Source organism: Callorhinus ursinus, unplaced genomic scaffold (assembly GCF_003265705.2).
Source record: "Callorhinus ursinus isolate GAN/ISIS: 27379988/994484 unplaced genomic scaffold, GSC_fseal_2.0 scaffold63, whole genome shotgun sequence".
NCBI classification, from domain to species: domain Eukaryota; kingdom Metazoa; phylum Chordata; class Mammalia; order Carnivora; family Otariidae; genus Callorhinus; species Callorhinus ursinus.
Genome location: NW_027397125.1, coordinates 5,055,464 through 5,069,193, shown reverse-complemented (window position 1 = coordinate 5,069,193; position 13,730 = coordinate 5,055,464). Strand labels below are relative to the sequence as shown.

Genomic DNA, 13,730 nt, shown 5'->3' with positions numbered 1-13,730 from the left:
TCTACCTCTATTTCATTCATTCTAATGGCTATAATGATATTCTAGGGTACGGATTATCATAATTTATTCTATTACCTTGTTGATGGACTTTCACTATGCTTCCTGGTTTTTGCTACTACCAACAATGCTGTCCCAGAGATCCTCGTACATATGCCTTATATGCTGATGATTTTGTTCATACAACAGAGATTCCCAGGAGTAGAACTACTGGATTAAAGAACATATGCATTTTTAAGTTTTAGCGCTTAGTGCTAGATAGCTTTTTTTAAGGCAGCGACATTTCACATTTCCAAAAAGGCTACTATTTTAATCAAGATAAAATAAAATTGTGCTTAGAAGGCAGGGAATCCATTATCTTTCTGGGACAATCCTCTAGTCTCTGTTAACCTCCAAGCTCATCCACTCCTCTTCCTCCCATTGGCCAATGTGGCCACTCCCCCTAAAGCTTGGGACTCCAATGGCCTTCACTCTCCCATGAACTGCCTGCAATTATGTTCTAAAGTTGACATATTTTTGCTTTTGTACTTTTTTCAAAAGAGAAATTCAATGGCTTTCATCAAATTTCCAAAGGGGCCCCTGACCCAAAAAGGGTTAGGAGTCTCTCCTTTGGAGTCTGGAGGATAATAAGAGGGTTGGGTATTGCTGATGACAAGATTTAATTCTCTCAGTGACAACCAAAAAAAAGTGGATTTTATTAGAGAAGTTTTCCGGTGTCCATAAAATAATCAAAAACATTTTTCATCCACATTATTTTAAGAAGAAGCAAGCTCTACAGATAGTTTATAAAAGAGCATGGGTGCTTAAAAATGGGGGTGGGGGGGACATGGGTATTGGGAAACAAAAAACAGAGAGAAGTATTTCCAAAACCAGATAAAAGGTCATTTCTTCTCCGATATATTGTTTCTCAGAGCAGTTGATATTTGATCCATGTAAGAGAGAGTCATTCTGGGCTTCCTTTCAAAGAAGGAATAAACATTTCACTACAGTGAGAAGAGAAAGCTAAATGGGGTACAGAAAAAATGAGAGTTCACAGAATTTGGGAGAAGATCTTTTGAGGAGACCCAATAAACCCCTCTACGCCAGGAGTTGTATCTTTCCTCGGTCGCTTCTCTGCCCCCAACTGCGGCTGGCTTCTCTCCATACACCCTCACCTTGAAGGCAGGCAGTATCTGACCAAAGGAGGTATTCAGTAAGCATAGATTAAACCAGTAAGTAACTGAAGCAGCTTTATATGAAATTAAATTACAGGAAATATGGATAAGTCCTTAAATGAGATTTCTTTGCTAGTAAAAGTTTGAAATCAAGAATACCATGATTTTTCTGGTTAATGGCAAGAAAGAATTAAAAAGGTATCTATCGAGGCACCTGGGTGGCTCAGTCGTTAAGCATCTGCCTTCGGCTCAGGTCATGATCCCAGGGTCCTGGGATCGAGCCCCACATCGGGCTCCCTGCTTGGTGGGAAGCCTGCTTCTCCCTCTCCCACTCCCCCTGCTTGTGTTCCTGCTCTTGCTATCTCTGTCTCTGTCAAATAAATAAATAAAATCTTTTTTTTAAAGGCACCTATCTATCCACCTCTCAAGAAAGTGTCTAATTCTTCATTTTTTTAAAAGATTTATTTATTGATTTGAGGGAGGAGGGGCAGAGGGAGAGAGAGAATCTTAAGCAGACTCCAAGCTGAGCGTGGAGCCTGATTTGGGGTTCAATCTCACAACCCAGAGATCAAGACCTGAGCCGAAAGCAAGAGTCAGACACTCAACCAACTGCACCACCCAGGGCCCCTAATTCTTCATTCTCATTAACTCCTGATTTTCATGAAATTACTTTGTATTGTTCCTACTTCATTCATGCATTAGCACTCTTATCATCAAATGGTATAATATAATCCTGACAGTTGCTTAGCATGGTTATTAAATAATAACCACTAAATTAATAAATCTCTGGCCTCTAGTCTAAAATCTAAAACAAGGGACAAAGATGAAACAGGTATTAAAAAAATATTAAGTTAATTAACAAACTACCGATAGAATACTTAACAAACTACCATCAAAACGGATAAAGCTTGGGCACCTGTGTGGCTCAGTCGTTAAGCGTCTGCCTTCGGCTCCGGTCATGATCCCAGGGTCCTGAGATCGAGCCCTGCATCGGGCTCCCTGCTCAGCGGGAGGCCTGCTTCTCCCTCTCCCACCCCCCCTGCTTGTGTTCCTCTGGCTGTGTCTGCCTCTGTCAAATAAATAAAATCTTTAAAAAAAAAAAAAACAGATGAAGCTTTAACTGTGTTTCTGCTTGTTATGTTGTGGAATGAGTGGTCTGTCCTCTGAATGGGCATATTTTGAAAAAGATCTCATTACCTCACTTCCAGAAATAAAACTATCTCTGTTAGACTTTTTCACTTTTGCTCTTTCTGAAAACATATGGAATGACTAAAAGACACAGGAACCTCAAAGCGAATTTACATGATGGCAACACAGATTGCGATGGTGCATCTGTTTCAGTGTCCGGCAGTGAATTAAATCATACTTAGCCACTGATAACAAACAAAGAAAAAACACTTCATGATTTCTCAGCCTTTCAGGATTTCAAAGAGACTATTTTCTGAACATTGTCTTTCCAAGTTAGCTTTATTATATATGTGTATATATGTATGAATACATATGCATATTACATACATATGTATATACATGCATATTGTGTATGTGTGTGTTATGTGCATGTATACCTACACATATATGCAATATACATATGCATTTTATATGTATTATATATAGCAATATATAGTACATATATATACTAAGAGTTTAAGTGGTATCCCTCTGAGAGTAAAAATATTCTCGAATGAAAAGTTTCAGAGCCTTGGCAATTACCCAATTCCAAGGAAATCTTGTTAAGTATATGTTCTCTGTGCAATAGCAGAAACACAGTGAAGAATTATTTTCGTTTTAATTTTAATGATTTATAAGCATTATAGCAATTCTAGAGGTAAAAAAGACTGTATAATGGCTCTAAGATTGGCTATTTAAAAATAGGTTAGGATCCTTGGCTCCACTCTCCTTCACTTCTTTAGTTTAAGTAAGAATGTGAAATTTGGTATATTTAGTTTTTTGATATCTAAAAGTACTATGTGCCTGGGAAGCTAAATCTATAGCTGGAGAAGCTTGTTAGATTTCCCTTAGTAGATATTTGCAGATTATAGATCCCCTTGAAGTAAAAACAATTCTACATAAATGGAAACTCAGTGTGTCAGCCAAAGGGAGGCCAAAACTTCCCTTCTAGCTAGGAGCAAATTCGTGTTCATTTAATTTCTGACTTACCATCATCTTGACCCTTGACTTCAAATATCAAAAGAGAGGTAGGGAGGGGCACAGGAAGGGAGGGAAATTCGAATTGTTCTCTTCAGACATTTGGGAATGAGAAACACTCCATTAAAAAAGCACAATCAATGTTCTCAGAAGCCCAAGCAGAGATCTCATTTGAGAATACAACACAATAATTGTTCCAAATAGGAGCTTTTTAAAAGAATGAAGCCAAAAGAGTCCTCCTTCTGCACAGCATTCAGCAGGCCAAATTTCCGTCTTTACAAGGCCCCTGCAGAATCCCAGTGGGCGGCCCTTCTGAAGTCAGTGGAAGCTAGAAGTGAAGTTCTGAGATAAAGTGAAATGATAACCAAGCCAAATAATTTTTGACAAAAGAAAACACAAGTACTTTATGAGAGTCAAAACACTAGGTGCACTAAGAAAGTCTACTGTGTGCTGCTGGCTGCCATCAAGAGGTCTTTTTTTTTTAGATTCTATTTATTTATTTGAGAGAGAGAGCACGTGTGCATGAGTAGGGGCAGAGGGAGAGGGAGAGGCAGACTCCCCGCGGAGCAAGGATTCCAATGCGGGGCTTGATCCCGGGACCCCAGGATCATGACCTGAGTCGAAGGCAGACTCCCAACCGACTGAGCCACCCAGGCGTCAAGAAGCCTCTTCTGAATCCAATACCGGACTACAGATTTGGTTCTGTTGCAGGATTCCATGACGAAGCAGTGATTTTACAGCAGCATCCTCCATTCAAAAATACATGATTAGGGAAAAAATATATTAATAATTAAGAGTATTGAGAAATATTCAATCTCATGAAGCTACTAATTGAATGAAATGGGACTGCTTTAGATGAGCCTCTCTGTCCTAAGCGGCACCATCTTTCACCCTGGAGCAACTGCTTCAACAACTCAAGATGGTAAGCCTCAGTGGAACAAATTGCTTCTAGAAAGGACAAGGAGGTGGTAAAAAACAAATAACACTGTAGGGAGAAAACACTAACAGTTAAAGTCCAAAAGCTACCACATAATCAATCAAAGCCATTCAAGAAAACAATTTAAAATAAGAAAGCATAAAGGAAGTGAGCTAAAATAACTAAGACACTTCCTAAAAGTATACTAATATGTACAGTTATTCTAGTTACTTCTATATAGAAAATTTGAGAAATAGAACTAAAGATGAGACTAGTTGCTATCAGTGGATGGATATTATGACTGTAGCTATTTTTGTCTTCTTTTGTCCTCTGCTATTTTTAAATATGTTTGGTGCAAAATTAGACATATCTTCCAGTGTGAACCTGATCTGCACATCAACTTTCTCAGACCTATGACCTTCAACCAGTATCTGAGATTAGTCTGGAGAACAATCTTTTAGAGGAATAGTCAAATGAAAGGGAAGGTCTGATAATTATTATTTTGTCAGACAAAAAAAGAATAGCAATTCCTTTTCTTTAAGTTCTTTTAATCTTTGCTAACCTGAGATGTTACTGCAGAACATTTTTGTACTACAGTCAAGATCATTATAACTGGAGGGAATTCTAAAAATCATCTAGTACAACCCATTATTTTATGTCCTGAAAAGATCAAAGGTCAAGGGTACCTAAGTCACACTTGGTGGCAGAGGCAGGACTCGAACCCAGATCTCTTAATGGCAGGCCTAGTGCCCTATTTTACCAAATAAAACCAAAGGTTAGCAATTTACTTACAATGTATTCAGATGCAAAATAAATGTCTATTTCCCACAGCTGCTCTGCTATTCCTCACAAGTATCCATCACACTAAAGTGGAAGGAACTAACTTTAGTCTCAGCCATTAAAGCAAATCCATTCAATGATTTAAATAACTTAGGTATATTCAGATTTTCTCCTGCTTCCTGTCTCCGCTCCAATATGGCATTCAAGCGTGTGTGAGCAGGGAGTGAAGGAAGAGGGAAGTCTTGAATCCATGTTCACATTCGCGTTTTCTCTCTTCTCGCTTTAGCCTCAGGGATATCTCCTTTTCCGCTTGATCACTAGAGCCCTCCACTGAAGGCTGTGGCTGGTGACATCATGGTGTATTCTCCCCCTGGCTCAGAAAAAGACTGGCAGTACCGCCTGTCAAACCCATCCTTCCTCACTGAGATCTACGACTTCTCCCCACCTGCATAAGCTACCCCTGGCTACAGGGACACATTGTTCTGACAGTGGCAGCTTCCCAGCAAGTACCCTCGGCATTCCTCTGCAAGGTGAGCTGGGACTTCCATCACCTTCCATGCCACATGAGACACTGAGATGCTAGGAAACACAATTCAGGTTCTCTCCATGCCTACCATGCTGAGGAGGCTCACTGTTCAAGTGGGAAGAAGTCGGGAGTATGTCTTGTGGGGTGGTCTTCTCTGCTTCTGGCTCTCCATCCACACCTCCCAATCTCCCCTCTCAGGGACTTCAGCCAGAAGAGAAAGGGGGCTCATGTTTCCAACTGATTTTTCTGCCTTCTTCCTCCAATCTACCGCGGCCAAAAGGGGATAGACCGTCCTCTTTACATGGGGACCATATTTTATCCTTCTCAAAGTGGAGTTTACTCATCACCTTCCTCTAGAGCCATAAATGTGAGGTGGTATGGCAGAACATGATTTATAGAAGAGAAAGATGGAAGACACATTCATTGAAGAGTGTTAAAATAGTCTCCTCATCATAGTTGTTATGGTCATGATCCCAGAGCCACAACTTTGATAGCCCACATATTAAAATGCCTCATTGAAGGGCCAGTCATCTGATTCAGGCCAACAGAACAACAACAACCTGTAGGCTGGCCACCCGAAGTACAGGACTCACATCCTCCACCGTGAGCTGTGGGAATGATGGAAAGGGAGACAAGATGAGCCAGGAAGGCACCAAAGAACCAGGATGCGGGGAGCCTGGGACCAGATGGAAAGAATATGGGTCCTTTCCGGAGGCTGAGGAGTAGAAGGCCAGGCCCCTGTGATGAAAAGCTCTAAAACCCCCCATGACACAGCAAATCAAAACATCTTGGTTATTTTGCTGTCTGTCACGACTGACGTTTTTGTCTCTTACATCATTTTATCCAAAAGCAAGATAGAAAAACAATCTGACTTGTGGGAAATCATGAGGGTTAGAGTTGACATCTGCACGGCATGCTATGTTCCCTGGAAGAAATGTGCCACATCAAGTGAATTAATATTTCTCCTTTGAAGTTCTTACTCCCATTCAGCCCTCCCTATATGGGAAACATATCTCATCATTTTCGCAGCCTCGAAGCCCTGCTAAGAAACATGTCGAAGCTTCTCTCCATGAACTTTCACCCTCACATACATGAGAAAGTGCTTATTGCGGGAAGTAAAAAGCATCGCCATAGGATCAGAATGGTGCAAAATCAGAAGATGGGAACTATAAAGCTGCCAAAATTGGGTTCAAAGAAAAGAGAAAACACAAAGGCACATATGGAAGGCTTCTCGCCCAAGAATACAAGAATTCCCAACAAAAACTACCTGGAGATAGTTTTAGAAGGTTGAGGTTATCGGATGAGATAAGGAGTGGGAAGAGCACCCAGGGAAGAGCAAAGGAGAGTTGGCTAAGTTCAGGAAGTGGAAACCAAGCAATTGGTGGGCATTTAGAAATGGAATCCACAGCCGGGGGCGAGGCAGCCGACCCGACTGAGACCTCGTTACTCATTTGTCTGCAGAAAAGTACTCGGGCCTCCAACTCCCTAAAAATGTTTCAAAACTTAATTAAAACCCACACCGCTCTCTGCAGATCTTGTCACGGCTGCAATGTTACCCATTTTTTATTAATTTTTTATTACCATCCTCTCCCCAACTAAACCAGAAATCCCCAGAGAGAGAGGCCTTTACCTGGGTTTTGCTCACTGCGGTGTCCCCAGTGTGGCCTGAGATTGGTGCTCTGTGGCAGGTGACATGTAGGTCAGATTTACGGCTGGGCAGGGGCCCTCGGGATGGGATCCGAAGCACCCAGAGGATGCTACCCAAGCATCTCCCCAACTGTCTTTCCAACAGTTCCCGAGTCAGAGTTTCATTGCTTTGAAAGAAGTCAGTCTTCCTTCAAAGTCTACCTAACGCAGCATGCTTTAGGTAGGTAGTTAATACCTTACCGGATGGCTAGATGGCAGATAACTGAGAGACGTACCCTCCAGAAATGCACCCAGAGAATGAGGAGGTGCAGAAAAGTGCCAAGGGCAAGCTGGAGAACGAGAGAGCATGCCACAGCCTGACCTCCTTGAGCTTCCAGAGGTTTATATTAAACACCTGTCTTCATATGCCCCACAAAGACGTCTAACGATTATGTTCCCTATAAAAACCACGTTCCTTCCTCACACTTCCTGCTATCCTAGATTGTATTCCCTGTGAACCATGTGCTTTATGCCTCCACAGAGACACGGAAGATTAAAAAAGAATCAGCGCAGATTACAAAATGAAGACTCAAAGGTTGCAGGATGATTTGTATTCTCTCCATAATCATTTTCCATCTTCCATCTTATCAGCACTCATAAATTACGCACACTCCATTTAAGAACACAGTGAGCCCAAAATCTCTATTATTTTCAGCATGATTGCAAACAGCTAAGCCAATCACATAAACAACTAAGTGGGGATGCAGCTAACATTGCGTCCTCATCGTGAGCAGTATTTTGCAGAACTCTGCCCTACAGAGGGCCAGGGTTTCCGAAGACAGTCACCCCCTGGCCCTGGGAGCAGGGAGACAAGAAGCACATGGACGGGGAGTGAACAGGGGTCTGGCCGCCCCCCGTGTTGGCCTCAACGACCCTACTTAGTTCTCCTTTTACAGAGGCCTTCCCCTCATCATGCCACTGCCTTAAGAAGTCTGCAGACCCCTGATCCAGGCACTCAAAACAGCTGTGCCTTTACTTCCAGAAAGAGTATGCTATACAGCCTGAAATAGGAAACCTTTGCGACAGCATGGTATTAAAATAATACATCAAGAAAATGTTTCTCCTAAGGGGCTTTTCATGTCACTCAAATGTTTAAACTTTAGGGATTCCCCAGCCTACAAAGAGTTCGTGTTCCAGTTTAGTTTGTAAGGCAGGGCTTTGGAACTCCCGGCTCACTTCCCTACAGAAAAAGGATATTACACCGGTCCCCAGGCTTGCAGCAGTGACAGCCTGATGCCCCACAGGTGAACTCTAATGTTACTAATGCCACTAGGAGTCGAGTTTTACTTTTGCTCCTTGTAGAGTGGGCTACTATGGGCCAGTGGGGGCGCCCAACCACTATTTACACTGTTTCTGTGAAGCAGTCCATCCCGTGATCGTGATGAAGAGAGAGTTAGTGACAACGGGGGTGCTTCCCCCCTAATCCCAACCCCCCCAGCTCAACTGCCCGGTGCCAGGGCAGTCCCTGTCCCACCGCAGCTGGTGGCTGGCCAAGCGGGCGTGCACCTGTTGTTTGTAGGCGGGAGAATGCCTGGAAACCACTGCCTACCACCAGCTCGAAAAAAACTAACTCGTGGTTTGCTTATTTATTTTCCAATATTTCTCACCATTTTATTATGACAATCTGGCACCTAATATAAATCCCCAAAAAAAGCTTGAGAGGGTTTAACACTTAGGGAAAAAAAAAATGCTGGCGGTGTTTACAACCCTCTCTAAAAGACCAGGGGGGAAAAAAAGGAGAACACAACAATGCATATCTATAAATAACTTTTTAGGTTGAACCACAATTTGGTTTTTGTTTTTCCTTCATTTTGGCTCATTTGACAAGCAAATGAACTGAAAGAAAAGAACTAGCTTTAACCAAACAATGCTAAAAGAGGATTTCAGAATCTCCAAACTTATGAGCAGATTTGACCTATTTAGTACCACGAATTATCACAAACAAGTAAATAAAATGTTAATAGTCGATTTTCCACCAAAACTTTTGGACTGTTCAGATTTCATGATGTCAAAACACTAAGGTACTGCTCTGCCACAGAACCAAGTTATTTAAAACACTAAAATCTATTGCCATTAATGAATATTACCATTTGGGTAGATACCTTTCTATGCTTTTGCAAAAACAGAAATGCTCTTATAGAAGTGTTTCCATCTGTCACCCAGAAAAATACCACTGCTAATAATAATGAGGAAGAGGAGGAGAAGGACTTCTTCGTATGAGTGACTTTCATACTTTATGCAAAATTCTACCTTTGCATACACTGCACTATAACCTTGCACTACAACTCTTTGCTTATGGATCTCCTTTTCCAGGTGCCTTCTGAATAAAGGGACCAGAGCACTGGTTAAGAGTGTGGGTAATGAGGGTTCACAGATGTAGGTTCTATTCCAAGTTCAACTCAGGTTTGCAAGGACAAGTCATCTAAAGTCTCTAAAGGTTGAGAGCTTCCTTTAAATAAGGATAACTGGGGCACCTGGGTGGCTCAGTCGGTTAAGCATCTGCCTTTGGCTCAGGTCGTGATCTCAGGATCATGGGATGGAGCCCGTGCTGGGCATGCTGCTCAGGGGGGAGTCTGCTTCTCCCTCTGCCCCTGCTTCCCCACTCGTGCTCTCTCCCTCTCTCTCTAATAAATAAAATCTTTTAAAAATAAAATAAATAGGGATAATAATCATAAATACGTGTCTCACAGGGCTTTTTGAGATTCAATGGAACAATACGTGTAAAATTCTGTGCCCAGAATATAGCAAGATTGATGATGATGATGACGCCTTGATATCCTCAGTTCCCTGCACAATTCATTGCAATGGTACATAGTCAATACGTGCTTCTTGAATTGAATTGAATTTCCCCATACTATCTGTCTGAAGAAGCCCTACATTTCTTTCTAGAGATGACCCTGGGACAAAATCTAGAGGAGAATCTGATGCCTTCACCTGACCACTGCTTGGAGACCCCCCAGCACTTTGTGCCGTCCTGCATCAGCTCTGTCCCACCAGCCGATGAGCACCTTCTGAAGCTTGCAGGCTGCTCCGTGACAGAGAATAAAATCAGCCTTTTGTAAAACAGTGAGTTCCCTTTCTCTTTGCATTTCCACAGCCAGGCACGTGGGAGGAAAACAGTAAATGCCTGTTCCTGGTCCCAGCTCAAGGCACCTGTCACCACTAATTGAACCCAAAGGGAGCAGTATGCCTTCCAAGGAAGGAGACAAGTGTTTAAATCCAATCCGTTCTCAACCTTCAAGACTCCATTCAAATCCACCTCTAAGAGGAACCACCGACCAGCCCAACCCCCACTCATCCCTCCCTCTTGGGATCCTTACTGTAAATGAAAGAGCACCATCGTTAGTCTTGTTTCCTCACACACCTTATGAGCTTGGGGAAGGGAAGCTCAACTAATTATGAATTCTTTTGCGCAGAACAAGGACATGTAATAGGCAGGAAACAAATATTTGATCGCTTGATTTAGGTCTGTTTTCCAGTGTGCTCAAAGTACTTCTCCAGAATTATCTAATTAATCCTAACTTGATGAGAAGAAAGGCATATTGGATCTGCACAGGCTGGAGCCAAGTCCTGGCGCCCTCCACAGTGTGAATGAGCAGGGGTGTTCTTGCCGGCTCTGCAGAACTGCCTCTCTTTGGCCCGCACTCAATTTTTTGAACTAATGGCTTAGCACACAAGAATTAGCATTTTACAAAACCAAAAACTAACTGCCAACCACGTATTCACAGTGTTGTTAACCGACAGCAAACTCTACTCTGAGTTCTACTTCCTTCAACTAAATGAATTGGGAAGTGGTCCCAAGACCCCCAGAAAGAGGGTGGAGGGAACCACAATGTCCCCTGTGAACACATAAGCTTGCACAGAAATAACGAGATCCGCCACAACTAGCATTTGCAAAGCCTATTAGCCAGGTTCCTCTTTCCGTTGCAGATTCTGCAATTCTCCTTTTTTCATATCAGGGATTTTCAGGGACCCTAGGAAAACTAAGAAGACTTCATAGTCATACAATCTGTTAACTTTCGAAATGCTTTCATACCTCCCCACCCAAGACAGGTAGACCAGATAACATAGACGGTCTCACTTTCTAGAAGCATAAAGAATCAGAGGGGCTGGCCCCAGGTCCCAACCCATGAGCAGCAGAAGGGGGACCCCGACTCAGCCTTCCCTCCCCACTCCTTGGTGGGGTTTTACTCCACAGTTGACCAAAGAGCTGCAATGTACGTTCATCGTATTCCCACAGTGTGGCAGGCAAGATAACTTCTCTGAAAGAGAGAGCCCTGTGTCTCTTAAGAGATGGGGTGTCCCTGCAGAAAATATTGCCATTTAAATCCCTAGTCTTCACCAGTGTGTTTCACCATATTGAAGGCAAGTTCGCATCCAAAATGGTTGAGTGGGAGCCAACTGTGGTGTTCTAATCTTTGTTCATGCTGTCAGTGTGACATATGAAAGAAATATGAATAAAGTGACAGGATGAAAACAAAGCTCGTGGCTGGTGTGAGATACACAGACAGGGTGTTAGCCCCACACGCACTGCAACTGGGTCAAGTTAACACCTCTTCTTTCCCCTACATATGCGGTGTGGAAAAGCTATTTATAAAATGTTTTTAAATATTTAGGACCAAATAAATCAATATTGTTGGGAAACACTTACTCTGACCAGAACTCATTTAGTTGCCCTAGTCCCATGTGAATAACAGAACCGGGAACGTCAGGATGATCCGAGCCCAGGAATAAAACAGATGTGCTGTGCTTTCACGGAGAACGCCCTCCCGTGGCTGCCTTCAGGCTCCACCCCAGCCGGCGACCAGGCAGAAACAGAACAAGGATGAAATCTCAGAGGAGTGGCCTCGTGACTACTAGTTAGTACCGATGTAACGAAAATAGGCTTTCGAGAAATTACCTGACTCTGCAATTCACTTTGCTGTTTCAGGCGAAGGTTTTCAGGCGTATCTGCCACAGTAGTGAAGGACTGCTTTGGGTAGTGTCTGTGGAGAAATTTTTTAAAAGAACATAATTAAAATATTATGTTGCAAAGCGAGGCTTTAGCACCAATTGCTTTTTCCTTCCCTCCCATCACGGTGGAAAAAGGTGTCTCTCCACCTGGCTAGGGCCATCTCTGGATCATTATTCTGGGTCCCCTCCCCGCCTCCATTCTCACGACCCTCTATCACCAGTTACACCATTACCTCCCAAAATTTCAACCTCAGCTTCTCTATTCACTGCTTGCCAACAGCATCCAAGCATGCTCAGGGCTCTCCTAACTTTTACTACCTCTCCCTCCAACCACACACTATTCTAGCCTGTGGAGCTAGACTCTCTTCTCTCCTCCAAAGAGGCTTAAACTCACTGCCCCTGCTCATCTCCTCTCCAGCTCTCTCTTCAACACCATGCATTCTGGCTTCTAGCTCTTGCTTCCAGAAGTTTCTCTGGTCAAAGCTACAATAACTTCCTGTGGACAGTGGACACATGCAACATCTTTTTGTGTTCCTCTCGCTGGACTGCTTTTCCATCTGGAAACGTCCTCTCTCTTGGTTTCTACGTCACCACACGCTCTCAGCCTGGCTGCTCCCCTTCTGGCTGTCCCTTCTCTGTCCCCTGTGGGTTCCTCTCTGTCTGCCCATCCCCCTTTGGGGTTCTAACACAGCTTCTTCTCTTCTCAGTCTACATCGGGGTGATCACCTGGGTGAATTCACTGATTCTCAGAGCTGTGGGTAATCTCTGCATATATGCTGATTACTCCCAAATCGAGCCCAGCATGTTCTCCTGGACCTCAGATTCACTGGCATTTCCACTCAGGTATGTTCCACACCCACCATAAACTCAACCAGTCTGAAAGTCAACTGTCCAATATCCCACCCCATCCCCAAGACAAGTTCCTCCTTCTTATTCACTCTTGCATTTATTAGTGCCCAGTTGCCCAAGCCAGAAACCAGGGGATAATCTTGCCTCCTCACACACTGAATCAATCAATCGCCAAGTCTATTGATTTTTATCTAAACACGCCTCGGGTATATTTACGTTTCCCTCCCCACTGCATTTTTCATGATGAGCCACATTTTCCTTTCAGGTAGCTATAACACTTGCCAGTTTTGCCCTTCCAAGCCAAATTGCCACAGCAAGCATTTTAAAATGCCAATCTGATTACATTACTCCTCTGAGTCCCAATGTTCAATGTCTTCCCAGTGATCTGAGAATAAAGTCCAGCCTCCTTGTAGAGACCCCACAATCACCCTCTATAGTCATCCTGCTCACTCGCCATGCTCCACCCATGGAGCTCACCCTTGTCTTTCCCACCTCTTCCCCCACGCACTGCTCTCCTGGCCCAGAACACTCACCCCTCCTCACACCCCGCTTCTCTGGCTGACTCCCCTTCATCACCTAGGTCTTGCCTTAGACATCACTTTCTCCAGGAAGCCCTCCTGGCCTCCCCAGTGTGCCCTGGAATGTATTCTCCTTCCCATTGTAATTCTTATATTCATCTGCGCGCTCCTATGGACACGTCCCTGTCTCACAGTACCAGGAAAGT

General features: G+C 43.4%; 1 protein-coding gene across 2 annotated transcripts in view; it reads right to left on the bottom strand.

The window, feature by feature from the left end:
• NEBL (nebulette) overlaps window positions 1-13,730 on the bottom strand; it is a 340,529-nt gene that overhangs the window by 210,529 nt on the left and 116,270 nt on the right. For both annotated transcript variants that reach the window (XM_073885617.1, XM_025891866.2), the window contains exon 3: window positions 12,105-12,189. In XM_073885617.1, the coding sequence (XP_073741718.1) occupies window positions 12,105-12,189 (85 nt within the window). The remainder of the gene's footprint in view (window positions 1-12,104; window positions 12,190-13,730) is intronic.